General features: G+C 53.4%; 6 protein-coding genes across 6 annotated transcripts; 4 read left to right on the forward strand and 2 right to left on the reverse strand.

The window, feature by feature from the left end:
- Positions 1–568: 568 nt before the first annotated feature.
- On the forward strand, positions 569–4,183 carry RHO25_009514 (uncharacterized protein; the record flags this gene model as incomplete). Its single annotated transcript, XM_023601048.2, has 1 exon — positions 569–4,183. The coding sequence occupies one exon, from the start codon at positions 569–571 to the stop codon at positions 4,181–4,183; it is 3,615 nt and encodes a 1,204-aa protein (XP_023453417.1).
- A 1,074-nt stretch (positions 4,184–5,257) lies between these two features.
- On the forward strand, positions 5,258–6,595 carry RHO25_009515 (uncharacterized protein; the record flags this gene model as incomplete). The annotated part of the gene is made up of 1 exon (XM_023601049.2): positions 5,258–6,595. The coding sequence occupies one exon, from the start codon at positions 5,258–5,260 to the stop codon at positions 6,593–6,595; it is 1,338 nt and encodes a 445-aa protein (XP_023453418.2).
- A 408-nt stretch (positions 6,596–7,003) lies between these two features.
- RHO25_009516 (uncharacterized protein) lies at positions 7,004–9,019 on the reverse strand (the record flags this gene model as incomplete). The annotated part of the gene is made up of 1 exon (XM_023601050.1): positions 7,004–9,019. The coding sequence occupies one exon, from the start codon at positions 9,017–9,019 to the stop codon at positions 7,004–7,006; it is 2,016 nt and encodes a 671-aa protein (XP_023453419.1).
- A 453-nt stretch (positions 9,020–9,472) lies between these two features.
- Positions 9,473–11,717, reverse strand: RHO25_009517 (uncharacterized protein; the record flags this gene model as incomplete). Its single annotated transcript, XM_023601051.2, has 2 exons — positions 9,473–9,694; positions 9,750–11,717. 2 exons carry the CDS (start codon positions 11,715–11,717, stop codon positions 9,473–9,475), a joined length of 2,190 nt encoding a protein of 729 aa, XP_023454040.1.
- Positions 11,718–13,210: 1,493 nt separating this feature from the next.
- Positions 13,211–14,639, forward strand: RHO25_009518 (uncharacterized protein; the record flags this gene model as incomplete). The annotated part of the gene is made up of 2 exons (XM_023601052.2): positions 13,211–13,265; positions 13,405–14,639. 2 exons carry the CDS (start codon positions 13,211–13,213, stop codon positions 14,637–14,639), a joined length of 1,290 nt encoding a protein of 429 aa, XP_023454041.1.
- Positions 14,640–15,628: 989 nt separating this feature from the next.
- On the forward strand, positions 15,629–16,857 carry RHO25_009519 (uncharacterized protein; the record flags this gene model as incomplete). Its single annotated transcript, XM_023601053.2, has 3 exons — positions 15,629–16,061; positions 16,123–16,624; positions 16,677–16,857. The coding sequence occupies 3 exons, from the start codon at positions 15,629–15,631 to the stop codon at positions 16,855–16,857; spliced, it is 1,116 nt and encodes a 371-aa protein (XP_023453535.2).
- Between the last annotated feature and the right edge of the window lie 1,189 nt (positions 16,858–18,046).

Here is an 18,046-nt window from a genome sequence, read left to right on the forward strand (position 1 = left end):
GTCTGGTCAAATCGGATATATCTGAAAGCCGCCTGCTGTGCAAAAATTTCTACCACGTGCTAAGTGTCGCGGCTAATAAGCCTTTGCCAGTTCCATATAGCCACTGTACCTCGGCCGTGTGACCAGCGTTCTGTGATCCGCGAGCATGTGCAGTCAAGCAAGAAGCAAAGTGGAGGATGGAGAGATTGATCGTGCCGTTCGCCGTCGGAGGAACTTGCTTCGGTATTAGATAGCACGCTGAACAGTGTCAGAGGGATCCACTGCTCACATCCAGCACAATTGCACTATGCTGAGCCGCAAATGTGCACCGATACTCTGGCCACGAGAGGGAACAGCTGATGAAGTGAAGTGAGCTGAGGTGAGGCGTGGTGGTGGTGGGAGAAAGGCGCCGCTCGGGCCACCGCACTGGAAAGTGGGTCCTTCGAACGCGACGCGGTCGCGTACTTCGATCGCAACACTGATTGATGCGACAACATTTGCGATCGACCGTCGACGACTCTTCACAACACAGCGCCGAGCTGGCTGAATCGTTGGGCGCGCGCTGTTGAGCGCCTTCAACACTCTCACGATGTATATCAAGCAGATCATCATTCAAGGCTTCAAGTCTTACAAGGACCAAACGGTGATCGAGCCATTCTCTCCCAAGCACAATGTCATCGTCGGGCGCAATGGCTCTGGCAAGAGTAACTTCTTCGCCGCAATTCGATTCGTGCTCAGCGACAAGTACACGCAACTTGGTCGCGAGGAGCGACAAGGACTGCTCCACGAAGGCACCGGCTCAGCCGTGATGAGTGCTTACGTCGAACTCATCTTTGACAATAGCGATGAGCGATTTCCAACAAACACCCCCGAAGTCATCTTGCGTCGAACGATTGGGCAAAAGAAGGACGAGTACAGCTTGAACCGCAAGAACACCACCAAGCAGGAAGTGCTCAGCCTGCTCGAGAGTGCCGGCTTCAGTCGCAGTAATCCGTACTATATTGTGCCTCAAGGCAGAGTAACGGCGATCACCAACATGAAAGATCAGGAGCGACTCAATATGCTGAAAGAAGTGGCGGGTACTGGTGTCTACGAGAGCAGAAGAGCAGAGTCATTCAAGATCATGGAAGAGACCAAGCAGAAGCGGGCCAAGATCGACGATTTGCTTGAGCACATTCGTGGCAGACTAGGAGAGCTTGAGGAAGAAAAGGAAGAGCTGCGTCAGTTTCAGGAAAAGGACCGCGAGCGAAGGTGTCTTGAGTACACGATTCACCACAAGGAGCAAGAGCGACTGGAAGAACAAATCGCACGAATCGACGACGATCGCGATGGCGGAATGGAGCAGAACGAGGAGAACCGCGACAACCTGAAAGCCGCTGAACAACAGATGGACGCGATTGAGGCCGAAATCACCAGTCTCCAGGGCAAGATGAAGCTACTGGCGCAGGAGCAATTACAATACAAGGAGGAGCGTGTCGACATATCGCGAAGCAAGGCACAGATCGAATCAGAGGTACAAGCTATGCAAGACAATCAAGCAACGGCTCAGCAGGCGCAGGATCAACGTGCGAATGAGCTGCGTAATGTGCAGAAACAGATCAAGAAGCATGAATCCGAACTTGCTCAATTATTGCCGCAGTATCAAGCGAAGAAAGATGAAAACAAAGCTATCCAGCAGCAAATCAACGATGCCAATGCCACGATCCAACGTCTGTATGCTAAACAAGGACGCCCCAACCAATTCCGCACCAAGAAAGAGCGCGACGATTGGATGAAGCAGGAAATCGCCTCGATCAATGAAAGTCTTGCCACAAGAAAAGCTATCCGCATGCAGACTGAAGAAGATATTAGCGAGTTCGAGTCGCAGATCTCACAATTGGAAGCTGATATTGGTGAACTGCGACATCGGATCGAAAACCGTGGCGACGAGCAACAAAACATTTCCTCAGAGGTTCAACAGGCGAAGGACGCAGCGGAGCAGCTCCAGGATCAACGTCGGGAGCTGTGGCGAGAGGAGGCGAAGCTCGGCACTGTCATTGACAACGCACAAGCGGAATACGATAAGGCCGAGAGGGACTTGGGTGGCATAATGGACAGCAATACCGCTCGTGGACTCGCATCAGTTCGGCGTATCGTCGCGAAGCAAGAGATAGAGGGCGCCTATGGTCCCCTCGGAGAACTTTTCGATTGCAACCCAAAGTACAAGACCGCAGTGGAGGTCACAGCAGGCGCTTCGTTATTTCACTATGTCGTCGACACTGACGAGACTGCCGAAAAACTCATCAAAGTCCTACAGCACGAGAAAGGTGGACGAGTGACCTTCACTCCGCTAAACCGGATCAAAGCACGGCCAGCCGATGTTCCGAAGGCCAGCGATGCGGTCCCATTGATCAGCAAGCTGAAATACAATTTGGAATTTGAGAGTGCCATGCAGCAAGTCTTTGGCAAGACTATTGTCTGCCCGAACCTGCAGGTCGCAGCTCAATATGCTCGCAGTCACTCTGTCAGTGCTATTACCCCTGATGGAGATCGATCGGACAAGAAGGGTGCGCTCACAGGCGGATACTATGACACGAAACGCTCGCGCATTGACTGCATGAAGCGTCTCGTGACCGCGAGAGCAGAGCTCGAGCGTGTTAGTGGTCGGAAAGATGAGATTCGACAAGAGCTCGAGAAGCTTGACCAGAAAGTCACCAAAGCAAGAACTAACTATCAGAAGATCGAGCAAAAGCGAGAGCAGCTTGAAGGTGGCTACGGTCCGCTTCGGGATGAGCTACGACGTAAGGAGCAAGACCTGAACAAGCGACGTGACGAACTTGAAAGCAAGCAACGCTCATTGGAGAATCTCGACTCTTTATTGGGTGCTCTCAGCACTCAGCTCAGCAGCTATCAGTCCGAGTTGCAGGCAGACTTTAAGAAAGCACTGAGCAACCAAGAGGAGCAGGAGTTGAATGCAGCGAACGGCCAGCTACCAGATCTGAGGAAGCAATATGCGGAGCTTGGCCGGGAATTGTCAGACTTGGAGGTTCAGAAGCGGAGTCTTGAGGATATCCTGAATGTTAACCTTCGACCTCGCCTCTACGAACTACAAGGCGCAGAACTGGATGCCAATGCCGATAGTACCGGCAAGGTCAATGCCAGGCTGACAGACCGAAGCAACGATCTCAAGCGCGCCACTAAGACGCTGAACAGTATCGACAAGAGGCTGCAAGAGATTGAGGGCTCGATTGAGAGTGCACAGGAAGAACTGCAAAGCCTAGAGACGAAGCGCACCGAGCAGCGAGCGGAACTAGAGAAGCTTGAGCAAGCCATTCGTCGTCACCAAAACAGAATCGAAAAGGGTGCGGAGAGGCGGGGACAATTCCAATCGCTGCTGAACCAGGAGCTTGCAACCATCCGCAATTTGGGCGTGCTGCCGGAGGCTGCGTTCACGCCGCAATATGCGAACCTCAGCTCTGACAATGCCACCAAGCGCCTGCGCAAAACACAAGAAGCTCTCAAGAAGTACGGCCATGTCAACAAGAAAGCCTTCGAGCAGTTTGCACAATTTGAGCGTCAACGTGAGGAGCTCGAGAAGCGTCGTCGCGACCTAGATAACAGTGACAACTCCATCAAGGAGCTCATTGAAGTCCTTGACCAGCGCAAAGATGAGGCCATCGAACGAACTTTCCGACAGGTCAGCAAGGAGTTCCACACTATCTTCGAAAAGCTCGTGCCAGCTGGTATGGGAAGGTTGATCATACAGCGTCGCAGCGATCGCCAAGCAAATGGAGGTGCAGAAGACGACAGTGACGATGAAGGGCGCGAGAAGGACAGCGTGGAGAACTACATCGGCATTGGTATTTCCGTCTCTTTCAACTCCAAACACGACGAGCAGCAACGTATCCAACAACTATCGGGTGGACAAAAGTCGCTGTGTGCTCTGGCGCTCGTGTTTGCCATTCAGGCTTCAGATCCTGCACCTTTCTATCTCTTCGACGAGATCGATGCCAATCTGGACGCACAGTACCGCACGGCTGTGGCTCAGCTTCTGCAAGAATCAAGCCAGACTGGGCAGTTCATCTGCACTACGTTCAGGCCGGAGATGCTGCACGTTGCCGAGAAGTGCTACGGTGTCAGTTATCTGAACAAAGCCAGTAGTATCGATGTCGTTTCAAAAGAACAGGCGTTGGACTTTGTCGAGGGACAAATCAGTGGGAAGTAGACATGCTCGCGGTGAGCGAAAGGGCGAATCTCTTTTGCGAACAATGCTTCGTTGTGGATGGAGAGGTCAGATGCGCTTTCTGTGCGTGATGTAAACGGATGCCTTGGGCAGGAACGTCGATACCCGTATGTATTATGTCGAAATGCTACGCAATAATGCAATGATCTGTGCTTCTCGAAATGCTACATTTCACCCAAGTCAGCTTCTAATGCTACATTTTCGCAATTGCATTGTAACAAGAAATATACGGGTGAATCAGGGCTCTCTTTGATCACGCATGTAGCTCAAGATCCAATAGATTTTGGCAGAGCGACTGGTGCGCTGTCCAGTGCCCGGCGGGTTGCTTCCAGGATGGAGCGACCACAACCGGACACTTTGCGGGCTTTGGTTTGCATCATGTGAGTTGGAGGCTAGGGTGATGGAGCTTACCTGGAAGAATGATGTCGACATGGAACTCTTGGAAGGGCTCATCTGTTTGGAGAGAAACATTCAAGACCGATGACAGATTCTGGCTTGTGATTGGTGCGATAAAGCCTCACGCTAGACGATAGCCAAAAACTTCGAGTCGACTCGAATCCGACTCGAATCTGACTCGGCTTCGAAAGAGCTTTTGGACGCCCGCTGGCTTTTTCTGCCAGGTTCTGCTTGGCGCCAGCGCACGGCCTTTGTCGGCTTTGCGAGTTGTTCCGACGTGCATCGTGCCTCCTGACCTCACGGCAGCCAGTGAGCATTTTGAAGGGGTAACAGCTTTCTCATAGCGCTGCATTATCACGCCTGCACTTACTCTTCGGGCTCACTGTGGCCTTGTTCGCAAAACGCCCGCTCTCAATGCTGGTCCACTACACACGCCATAGCTTTCCCCAGATGGAGCAAACTCTGGGTTTCGCGGTGAGGATCGAAAAGATTTTTCCCGTGCTCTCTCATGTCGGGTCTTGATAAGGACCATTGACTTTCCTTGCTCTCTTGATAGACTATTTTCCTTTCTGAGATCAGTGTATACTCTACTACTACTCGAGCATAGATCTTACTTACATACACATGTCTCCGAGGCCATCAACCTCGTCATCATCCAGAATGCCGGACATGTCATCCGGGATATACAGGCTGCTGTCCTTCGTCTCAGCAAACAGAAGATCATACTTGAGCGGATCACGAGGCACAAGCACACCCACGAACAGCTCAAATGAACCTCAGATCCTTCTCGTAGTCGCCGGCGGCACGATTTGCATGCAAGACTCCGAAGACGGCTTGGTGACATCGAAACTTTTCCTCGACGAATGCTTGCGACACAATCCTACATACGACGACGGCACACCGGTTTTATCTACGAAGGTAACAAACGAGCACGGCAAATTGATCGAGGCTCCGACGCTTCGACTGCCCAGAGATCGAAACGGCGAGAATGTGCGCTGTTCTGTGCTCGAATTCGATCCTCTACTAGACAGCTCGACGGCTCATGCTCCAACCTGGAACCAACTCGCCCAGACAATCCGAGCCAACGAGGACAATTTCGACGCATTCGTAATCTGCCACGGCACAGACACACTAGGCTACACTTCCGCCGCACTCTCCTTCATGCTCATGGACAACCTCCAAAAAACCGTAGTCCTAACCGGCGCCCAACGCAGCATGTTCTTCGCCGACTCCGACGGATCCGACAACCTCCTAGGCTCCATCGTCCTCGCCTCCCACCTCAAAATCCCCGAAGTCTGCGTCTACTTCGGCCACAAACTCCTCCGAGGAACGCGAATCACAAAAATCAGCGCAAGTTCCTATTCTGGTTTCGAAAGCCCCAACGCAGGTCCATTAGCCACCGTCTCTGAAACCGGAATCGTAGTCCACTGGGACAATCTCCTCCACGATCCTCCGCCACAAGTCGGAAAAGCAGTCCCAGTCATGGACTCATCCAAAGTCGTCGTCATTAAAGTCTGGCCAGGAATTACCTCCCAAATCATCGACGCCATCTTGTCCCCTAAAACAATCCGAGGCGTAGTCCTCGAAACTTTCGGCGCAGGAAATATGCCTTTAAGCATAATCCCTGCCCTCTCAGCCGCCGTTCAACGCGGCGTGGTAATCGTCAACGTCACGCAATGTCTTCACGGCAGCGTGAGCGATTCTTACGAACCAGCGCGAAAACTCGTCGAAGCTGGGATACAACTTGGACACGATATGACGACTGAAGCAGCATACACGAAACTCGTTTATCTGTTGTCATCGAAAGGCGCGACACCGGAGAATGTCGCCAAAGATATTTCGCAGAATATTCGTGGAGAATTGACGCCTCCGAGTGAGCATTTGAGCGGTGGGCCGATGAGTATTGCGCAGCTGCCGATTCGATATGAGAGGACGATGCCAGGACATGTGAACGTGGATCATGGAACGCATCATCAATTTCACCTTGGACATTTTTGAAGAATGCTTTGCTGGATATGACGAATTTATCGAGGAAGCATCTTGATTGCCGGAAGAGCCTGAGGCCTGAGACTGAATTATGCTCAGAACACAACGCTTGGGGCATGCTGCCGGACATAAAAGGAGCACCTTGCAATACAGCTGGCCGCGATCTGGAAAGTCTGTGAGCTTGTGCAAGACGACGGAGCAACTTTTGATGTGCAGAGCACATGTTATGGGGCGCTGCAGTAACCATTCGTGGCGAGCCAAGTGAGATTGTGCAAGCCGCCCTCCAGACTTTACTGGACCAATATGCAGTCGTGCAAGCGATAGCAAACGACACGAGATCATGATAAACACGAAAATGAAAGACCTACCGTACTATCTGCACTTCGATTCTGTTTTGATTTGTGACTACGTACTGTTGGTTTAACCGAACGCCAGTCTGCGCTGTCCCTTCTCAGGTTGTCCGACGCCGCTGCTGCCAGGTTTTCCTCGCCCTTTCCCCTTCGCCTTCGACGATGAAGCAGGCTTTGCCAAAGGAACCGGCTTGGGTGGAGGTCTGCTAGGACTCGTTTGTCTTTGCAGGTCCTGTGCGAAATGAAAGTCTTCGTGCTCGGTGCGTTCCGCTGTCGATGTTCTTTTATTGCAACGATCACAAGTGTACAGATCGTCAGAGTCATGTTCCTCCTCGTCAAGGGCAGCGGGTGTGGGTGAGTCGTGCCCGCGTGCCCAGAGAGGGATTCCGTCATCAGCGTGTGCTGAAGTAGGAACATCCAGAAGATCCTCCTCCTTGATCTGAGTGCCTTCGGAGGGAGGGATGCCCTCTTCGTCTTCGTCTTCCACATCGCTGCCCCAGCTATTGTACTTGTGTGCAAATACAGTGGGAATTCCGCCAACTTTGATGCGCCGCTTTTTCTTGGAGGGCCCGTTCTCCAATGATTCTTCGCGATGAAGGGTGGCAGCCTGCATAGCCCTGGCCTCCTCACCGCGTACCAGAAAACCATTGATGCCCATGTTGCCAGTAACACCATCCTCAAAGCCGCCCACTTGCATGGACAAATTGGCGCACGGCCAGGCTCTTCCGTCAACAATGACCTGCGCTAGCAAATTCTTGGCCAAGTCGAACAAAATCTCTTCCGAAATAGTCTTGCCCATTGGGATCGGTCCTGATTTGCTTCTTGTCTGCTGACCTTGCCGATGATGTATACTGATGGTCTTCGGCCGGCGCTTGTTCTCGAGCACACCCTCCTCAACCAGTCGGCCGAATATGTCTGCAACGAAAATTCGCAGCCATTTGCAAGCTACTTCGAAACTGTTGATCGATGGTCTAAAAGACTTGGCAGACAGCATAGATTTGATTTGTGTGCGTGGATTGACCTCGCTGTTGTCTTCGCCTCGCAGGACATCGTATAGCCAGGACCCGGTATCGTCACCAAGCTGCTTCTTCAACTGTTCGATCGGAACCGGCAGAAGCTCAGCGACAGTATCCGTGTTGAAGGCGGCAACGACTTGATCGCCCAGTTTGCCGCCTAGGTTGCGAATTTTGGTAAACTTGTAGCCAGATAGAAAGTGCTGAACTGCTCGATTGCGAATCACAGTTTGTGAGTTGGGTTTCTTGTGACCGGAGCCCAGCTTTGCCAACATCTTGTTCCTGCTGACTCCGGCAGACATGGTATACTTCAGTTCTCTGAACACCGCAGCTCGCACGTCTCTCACAATCTCGGACGCAACCAACATTACGATGTCGTCCCAATCCGGATCGTCTTCTTCTGTATGCTTCTCATCCAGATCGACCAGAGCATCTGCTTTCCAATCCAGCACAGTCGTCGGCGGCTTTGGCAGCGGTTCCGAAGGATCATCATACGGCGGTGGCCCCTTCAACTCCGGATATCTCTCCAACAAAATACCGTGTACCTGCGCAGACAAGTCCAAAAACACCTCATCAATACTCGCCTTCTCCACTCTTTGCTTATCCGCAGGCAACGTATCTTTAATACACTTCAAAATCTTCCTGCTCTCAATCCGATATGGATCCAAGCTGACCTTCCTGACGGCAATCTCCTTGAACGCATCATCTGCATATTCCCATTTCGCGTTTCCCTCTTTCCATGTCGCGACGTGCTGGCATATGATGTCTGGGCATTTCTCTTTCGCTTCGGTGATGGTGACGTGGCGGTTCAGACCATATGCTCTGGCGGGATAGTTGATGGCGATGAGGCCTTGCCACTGCTGAACTGCGAGCGGCTGGTCGTTGTCCACGCCCAGCCGGACCATCTCGCATTGTGCGTAGAATGCATCGAGATCGATATGCGCTATCACGCGCAGAGGACAGTTCGTGGCGGAATGGGCGAGCGTAGACAGGTGCTTCCATGTGAACTTGCTGCGTCGAGCGCGGTGCGTATTGGGAGATATGGGCGAGGAGATGAAGTTCTGGGAGGACATGGTCGTGTCCTTTGCCGTGTCATGTTATCGCATGCTGGGGTGCTGGGTCGCATAAAAGTGTCAAGAAACAATCTGCATGTGGTGGGAAGCGCATGTCGCGTCGTGTCGCGGCGCGTGTCAAAGTGGATGACGTCGCTCTTGACGTGGTGGTGAATTGAGGACAACCAACGGCAGATCAAAGCGAACATGAACAAAGCAATAGTCAATTTCTATTCAATTGCATACACGCTCACACCCAAGCTTTCGTTGCTGTACCATATTCTTCACTCCACTCTTAACTCCGCCGTCTGCTCAATGCTTTCGTTACTTCGTAGGCTGCTTGCTTTTCTGTCGTGCCTGTCTCTATTTCCTTCCCAGGGTTTCGCTATGATCGTGCAACGCTCGTGGCCGCTTCGCTTGAACGCTGTCTCTCTCAATGCATGCATGGTATCGCGCTGCTCAATCTCGAAATCACTAGCGTCGGTATCTTCGACCATCACGGTCAATGATATATTCTCGTTCGTAGATGCGCTCGTCGTAAACAGATCTTGGTGGCGCTGGGATCGGAGGAGGTGGGGGCAAGGCCTTCATTGGAAGTCTTTCTCGCTCTTCTCTTTGCCACTGGATCTCTCGAATTCGTTCGCGACGCTCGCGCTTGATGTCTTCCGTAATCTCAACGAGGCGGAGAACATCCTCCTGTGCAATTGTTAGCTGTTTGCCAAGAGCGATTCAGTCCGACGATTTTACTCACGTATTTTAGGTACTCCATGACATAGAAGTGGTCGTCGCTCTCTTCAAACTCATATCCCATCTCGTCGATAGCCTCTTTGATTACCAAATCCTTGGTCACCTCAGTCCACATCTTATCCCGCTTCTTTTGTCGGGGCCTGTCATCGCCACCAGTCCGACGGTCCATAGTGATCCTAATCTCTTCTTTCGTGTCCCTGCGCTCTTCACGAGGCGGCGCCGGAGCTGGAGCTGGAGCTGGAGCTGGTAGTGGTGGCGGTGACGCGTAGCCATTGCCATAAGGCGACTCGTACACGCGATCACCGGAGATGAACTTCCCGCGCCTCTCGCCGTTGTAGCGCTGCCAGGTGATCTCTTGCGCACCTCCGCCAACACCGTCCATACGCACTCGTTCAGTTCCGGGAGGCACATCCACAAGGCTCCAATCCCTGGTCGCGCCGTTCCAGGCTTCACCGGGGTATGCTCGAGAGGCGATTTTGCGATTGTAGTACTCTGCCTCCTCGTCGAGTTCGTCGTCGTATCGGCGATGATCACGAGAGGGCGAGCGGCGGCGGGTGGAAACACTCATGGACCGCTTGCGGTCTACACTGACCGAACGCTTGCGCTCAACTGCACGATCCTCACGCTCCCAATTGTCCTTCTCGATATGGATGTCTTCTTCGTAGGCCTTGCCGTTGCGGGTGCCTTTGCGTCGGATCTCAATTTCAAGGTTCTCTTCTTTGGTTTCTGGTGGCGGACTAGGTGGCGCAGGAGCAGGTGGTGGCGGGGGTGGAGTTGGCGAGCGAGCGCGCTCGACGCCGTGATCAATGTGTCGGTGGTGGGTGATGACTTCTTGAATGATTGGCGGCCTGTAGATTGGTTCCAACGGCGGTGGAGGCGGGGGTGATGGCTCTGGCGTTGGCTCTCGAGGCGGTTCAGGCTCCGGCTCAGGCTCTGGCGACGGTGATCGCTCTTTCGTGCGTCGGATGATAATCTCCTCTTTCTCGTAGTCACGTGGGGGTGGAGGCGATGGAGTTCGAGGCCTCCGAACTACCCACTCCTCTTCTTTCCTTGCGACTAGCTGATGTCGGCTGACTGAACGGTGCCGTGGGGGAGGAGCGCTGCTCTCCCGAATATCGATTTCTTCGAATTTCGCACGCCCTCTGCCAGGCGGCGAGCGACGCTCTCGGAAGATGATCTCCTCTCGTTCCACATCCCCTCGCTCACTTCGAGGAGGCCGAGGAGCTGGCGAGAATCGCTCACGTATGTCAATTTCTTCGCGTTCCACTCGTGACCGGCTAGGTGCAGCACTGCGTTCGCGCTCTCGAATGTCAATCTCCGTCTTCTCGACAGTCTTGGGCGGAGGTGCTGGTCGATCACCGCCGCCTCGTCTGAAGCGAATCTCTTCCACGGGCGGGGGATCGCTCCGAGAGGCCTGTGAGCGGGCTTCATGCTCCTCACGGCTGATCTTGATGTCGATTTCTTCCTTCTCGCTCACCCTTTCACGTGGAGGCGGGCGTGATCGGGTACGTTCCCGATAAATGATCTCCTCTTTCTCGTCTGCCTGGCTGGCAGGATACGGTGGAGCTCGCTCGCGCTCGCGCTCACGATACACGATCTTGGTCTCTTCTTCCGTTGCAGCTGGAGGGGGCCGACTTCGTGCTGACTCTACGCTTCGCCTTCTACGTGACACTCTGCTATAATTGTCATCCTCGCGACGCTCCTCACGCACGACGAGAGGTCCTGCCGAGGACTTGCCATAGTCTTCTCGCAAGAAGTCCGGCTGGCGGGGTGCACGGCGCTCGCTGAGGACGGAATCTCGTTCCTTGACCACAGTCTCGGGTCGGTATCGGCGTTCGTCTGGGTAGCGTTCGCGAGTGATGTCTACTTCCAGGTCATCGTAATCGCGGTCCCGTCGGGGTCTTCTGTAGAAGTCGCTCTGGGAGTCATCGTAACGGTCGGCTACGGGATACTCTCGAGGATGCCGTGACATGGTGACGAGAAGCTATCGGCCGTTAAAATGGTATATAGTGAGAGGGAGTTTGGTTGATATGCACAGTCGGAGAGGCCAACAGGTTCTGGAGCAAGGCCAAGTGCGCGCGGTCTGGCAGTGGCCTGCAGCGCGTTCCGCTGCTGCTGTGTCAGGTGAGCTCAGCTGGTGGCAGCGGCGTTCGCCAGAGTGGTGCAGTGGAGCAGCTGCGAATGCGGGCAGACAAACGACAGGAAGAATGAGCAACCGTGGCGCGCGATGGCAGCGGCGGTGGGCGGAGGGAGAACTGCAGCGCACGACGACGAAGAAACAGTGCAGTGCAGCGGGTACGACCGCATCATTTCTGTTGCTTTCACCTGCTGGCTCCGCTGGCTGGACGTCGTGAATTGGTGGAGGGATCAGCCTGCTTCACCGTCTGGACAGCTGGGTATATGATGTAATGCTGCAGGAGTGAATGGGCACCATTGATTGATTTTCTTGCACCGGGCGCTGCAGCGCGCTCGGCTGGGCAGCAGCAGCACATGCGCGAAGCTTTGTTGCCTGAGTTGCCCTCGCCGGCGCAAGCTCGCGTGTGGTGAATAGTGATGGAGAGATGACTGCGTCGCGGGTGAGTCCCGCCGCTCGCAGCCAAGGCCATGTCTCCCTCTGCACTCTGCACTCTGCACACACAGTCGAAACTCTCGTAGCTGCAGACCAGCGCATCCGCGTGCCACCCACAACCTTGACCTGTTTGCGAGCGCCGTCAGTCTGAGCTGGGGGGATGAGGCCGTGTTCCGCTCTGCCCGCCCGCCCGTCGTTGGGCGAGATGGGCCTCGTGCGCAGCCTTCACATGAACCAGACATCCTGGTCCGTCATCGCGACGAGTGCGCGAGCCCAGCCGAACCAACCTCCTTCACTGCAACCACTGCAGTGTGACGTCTCGGACAATTGCTGCCATCTTGTTTGGCGGCACTTGTCTCTGCCATTCCCGAACATGACCACGCGTTCAATCCGCGACCCCATGTGAAGACGTGCAGTGCAGCACGTTACATATCCAGGTTGCCCATGCCTCGGAAGGTAGCAGCAAGCAGAAACTCTGCCCAATTCCAAACAACGCATCGCATCACTCCCGTCCTTCGCATCAGAGTTCACCGGCAAGTTGACGCGGAGGATGGCGACAAGCATTTTGCTTGATCTGCGACTCAGCTGGCTGGTGTCGCATGACAAGAAAAATGCGCCTTCGATGTGCAGAATCGCATAGCAAAATCTCTCCGTCTGCCGGCTGCCTCTCAGGATGAGGAAATCAATGTGTGGCGGAGCTTTACAATGCTGAATTGCTGCTTTGGATCACCGCGCGTGAGTCACGGGCCTCAGCCTCGATCCAGCGTATCAAAAGGTCATTGGTAAAGCGAATGCTATGCTTCAACTACTTGTCTTGCGCCTGCCATTGAAGAAAGTGGCGGCAAAAACACTGATCACAGCACAGCACTGCGGCTGACGACCATCTTTTCGTGACCATGCCAAGACATGGAGCAAGATCAAAGGAGTTGTTAAAACTGGACGGGCGAACACGTAAGTGTGGTCGAGATACTCCGGCAGCCTTGACTGCAGCTACTGCACCAGCACGCCGCGGTTGCAGTTGTGCTGTTTGAATGGCTGAAACGCAGTGACGAACCCAAGACACGTACTTACTTACTGCACCTGCTTCTAGTGGAAGGAGGAGGTCAACTGCTTCGTATCGCCTTCTGTTTATCAGCACTCACTGGCACGCCAGTCCATATTCATGACATACGAGGAGGCAGAAGCGGCGGCGGCGGCTTGAAACCACAACACCTAGCATGTGTCCAATGGCTTGCGCAAGCATGCAATGCTCGTCTCTCCGGCGCAGGCAAGGGAAGCAAGACTCTTACCTTCACACCCGGGACTCTCGAGAGTGAAGTGCCGGCAGTGTTCAAGAAGATTTCCAAGAACGAAGATGGCCAGTTTTACGAATGTCATCTTGATATTGGCACCGCAGGCAGTACTGGTCTCGCCCTCCAGGCCATACTACCTTTCGTTCTGTTCACGCACCTCCCCACGGAATCTCCCATGTATCTGCGTATCAGTGGAGGCACCAATGTTTCTGGCTCGCCATCGTACGAATACATCAAGCATGTGCTTCTACCAACACTGAGGTCCATCGGCTTTCCAGAGATCGAATCAGTCCTGGCGAAACGTGGGTGGAGCCAAGGCGGTACCAGAATAGGCAACTTCACGCTCAAGATTCCTGCTCGACTGGAAATCACACTGCCCGCATTCCAATACAGGCCACAGAACCTCGAAACCAAGCCGCTGGAGCCGAGCAATCTTCGTGCAATCTTTATTGGACCAACGAGCTGTCATGAGCACTTCCGCAAGGTGCTTCTGCCCGCCGCCTCGCACCACTTTGGAGATTCCATATTATCCGACATAGGTTCGAAAGCCTCAAACAAGCTCATCATCGAGTGCGAGAACAGTCAGCATGATAAGCGCATGTACTTCATACTCGTTGCGACTGTCCCCCGCCCAGATGGCCAAGGATCATATACGCTCGGCAGAGACTGGCTTTACCAGCGCAAAATCTCAAGCCATCAACGAGCAACAACTGAAATGGTTGAGAAGGTTACGAATGACCTGGCAAACGAATGGGCTTCCGGTGCTTGGGTCGACGAGCACATGCGGGACCAATTGGTCATTTTCCAAGCTCTAGCGAAAGGACGATCTGAGGTCTTCGCAGGTTGGGATCTAGATGAGAGTGAGCAGTTGAGGGAGCCCAGTCTGCATGCAAGGACGGCTGAATGGGTTGCAAAGCAATTGCTTGGCGTGACATTCGATGTTGAGGGCAGCTGCGAGGGTATTGGATTTGATGGGAGTAGGCGCGATGAGGCAGATGTGGCCGCTGGAATTGCAAGTCTTGACCTGGGCTGAACTTGATGCGCACAGATGCCTCGGAACACATGACTGCTCTTTGGATGTAAGGCTCAGAGTGAGGCTGAGTTGCAAACCCCATCTGCACACTGCACAGCGTCGGATGACACTCATCCAGATGGTAGCAGTTGTTGCACTCAGCACTTTCATGGTGCCCTCGTAAGATCTCAGGTCACAAGATCGAAGATTGAGAGGCCGAGACCGCGAAGTCACTGATGCCCAGTCTATTCTGGTGCTCCTGCCGGCATCAAGACCAGCATCTTCGGTCTTCCACATTCGGTGGTACGAGTGTCAGCCGGCAACCTGGTGATGTCGATGCCGGTCGCTCGGCGCAGCGTCGTCGTTGCTTTGGAGGTCGCCATTGGACTGTAGAGTACAAGTCAGAATCCATACGGCGGTTCCAGTTCGAGTGCGACCCGCGAATCCGTTGCAAGGGCACACAGATAAATAAATGTTTGAAGAACTTTGCGACTCCGCGAAACTTGACGCGTGCCAGCCTAAGCTCGAATGGGGATCCCACGAGTCGGGGCTCGACGGTCCGCACCCTTGTCTCGAAGTCTGTCCCTGCATCGATCTAGCCAAGGCTAGCTCATTGAGGCTCTCGTGAGTAAGCTACGTCAAAGCTCCAGGTGGTCGAGAAAATGTTGAACAGATCAGCGCGCATGCTGTTGAGGGGAGCTCGTTAGTCCGCAGTCGAGTAGAGAAAAGAACCAATCCCTCCAGAGCAGCATCTCCACGCCCTCTCGCCAATCCGTCTTATCATACGTTTGCGAAACAGCGGTGGAGCTCGCAGCTCGACTTACATCATATACGGGCGCCCAGTCCCTGGAGTGCATGTCGACGTCAAGGTGAGCTTCATTTTCTGATCTCTAGTATTCGCGTACCCACGACTTCTCTTCTCTCTGCCAATAATCAAACTTCTTCACTCTCCACTTCTTCCTCAACATCAGCTGAGAGAATTCATCTAATTCCCTCCGCCAGCTGTCAAAATGTTCAAACATAATCTCCTGAGGCAAATTTCAAGAGCTTCCACCACCGCAGCTCGCCCACCAACTGCTGCAACCCTCACACGGCAGACGACTCGAGGCATCCGCATCACACCCACTGTCAAGCGGGCAGACGATGCTACAAAGGACAAACATGACGAGTACTCGACTGCGGGGAAGCCAGGTGCTTTCGCCCACGAGGGAGAGTTCTCGCGAACAGATAACACAATTCGTGTAGAATACCCAGAGGAGGACAACCTCCCAAGCTCTCAGCCAGTCCAAGGCCGTGGTGGTTTCCACTTCAAGAGAACCCTCGAGTCTTTCAGTTTGGAGGGCCGAACGGGAGTTGTTACTGGTGGAGCTCGTGGTCTTGGTCTCGTCATGAGCCAGGCATTGGTGATCAGCGGCGCCAACATTGCCATTGTTGATTTGAACAGTATGTCCAATTTGATAGATGGCTTGACTGACGACCACTGCTGACTGATGATTTTCAATAGAGGAGGAAGGCGAGAAGCAAGCGAAGCTTCTCATGGAGACCTTCAAGAAAGAGAATCCAGGTGCGACCGACAAGGACGTCCCAAGGGTTACAGCGCACTACTGCGACGTCTCATCACCAGACTCCGTCAACGCCGCCATGGCGGAGATCCTCGAATCCCACGGCCAGGTCGACCACCTCGTCACCTCTGCCGGTTTCACGGAGAACTACGATGCGATCGAGTACCCGCACGATCGTATGCAAAAGCTGTGGGGAGTCAACGTGGATGGCACATACTTGTGGTCTTGCGCCGTTGCGAAGCACTTGATGGCTCGCCAGGCCAAGGGCAGTGTTGTCATGATTGGCAGCATGAGTGGTGCTATCGTCAACGTGCCACAGCCACAAGCACCGTACAATGCAGCGAAGGCTGCTGTGCGACACTTGGCTAGCTCGCTTGCTGTTGAGTGGGCTCATGCTGGTATCCGCGTGAACTGCATTAGTCCTGGGTACATGCTTACGGCACTGTGAGTATCGTCTGAGAAAGGAACTGTGAAGGCTGAGCTAACATTTTGGTAGCACCAAGAAGATTCTCGACGATAACCCGGAGCTCGCACAGAAGTGGACCAGTTTGATTCCACAGGGTAAGATGGGTCGTCCAGAAGATCTCATGGGTGCTGTGACTTTCCTGCTGTCGGACGCTGCGGGATATGTGACTGGTGCCGATCTCCGTGTCGATGGTGGCTACACTGTCACTTAAGCGACAGCTTGATGTATCATACTTGCGGAGGGTGGTATCGAAAACAATTGCATAGCTTGAGCAAAGCAATAGAAGAAGGCGGATGTGCGATAGAGGACAGCATGCCAGCAGGCAGGTTGCAATAGGCGTTCGGCGTGTAGCGATACTTGAAATTGAGCTCTCAAACGAGCATGTGCTCTACTAGAAAAGCTTTCTTCCATCACACAAGACACAGCAAAGTCCCAAAGCCCGACTGAGCCCCCATCTCCATCGAACTAATAATACATCCTCGTCGCCCTAACATCAGGATTAACCTCCTCCAACTCCACACTATCCCTCAACCCCTCCATCAACGGCAAAATCCCCCTCATATAACTCTCCTCATCAACAAACTCCTTCGGCTCCCCCGCCTCAAGCCAAAACCTCTCCCCAACATCATCAAATTCCCACCTCCACCACGTCTTTTCCAAATTCGGCGGAATTCTATCATACCTCTCCTGATGATCAATTTTCAAAATCAACCCCACCAATCGATTAAACCAACTCCTAAAACTTCCTTTCACCATTGCGGAATTTTTTACGAAGACTAGTCGCTTGACATTTCGTAGAATTCGTAAGAGGTGAACGATGTCGGATGTGTAATCGAACATGTAATGCCATGAACTGGAGCGGTGGAGGATGATTGTTAGGGTTGAGAGGTTGAGGGTTGGAATTCCGAAAGGGTGGTTGGACCATTCTGAGAGTTTGCGGAAGTGGCGTTTATCTGCTACGAAGGCTAGAGAGCGGATTGCGGAGATTTGTTTGGTGTGGAGTAATGTTGTTAGTCGTGAGGGAATGTCGCAGAATGGATTCGAGACGAGGAAGGGGGTGTGGTTGAAGGCTATGAGGCTTGCGTCTTGGTACCAGGTTCGGCAGACGAGGAGGGGAAGGAGGTTTTGGCTGGATTTGTAGGTTTCGTTCATGCAGATGCTTCCGGAGGAGGTTTTGGTGAGAGAGGTGCTGTTGTTGGAGGTGGTGCTGAAGACGTATTCGAGAATTGTGGTTCTGATTTCGGCGGGGAGGGTGGAGAATGTTGAGATTTGATATTTGTTTTGTGAGTCGGCCATGTCTGTTCAACGGCTTTCTGAGCCTAATCCAACGTTGTTGAAGCTGAGTGTAGTCTGTAGAGCATGCGTGGTGCACAACACATCAGTTCTGCCCCACGCCTCGG

This window comes from Cercospora beticola, chromosome 6 (genome assembly GCF_033473495.1).
Source record: "Cercospora beticola chromosome 6, complete sequence".
Taxonomy (NCBI): domain Eukaryota; kingdom Fungi; phylum Ascomycota; class Dothideomycetes; order Mycosphaerellales; family Mycosphaerellaceae; genus Cercospora; species Cercospora beticola.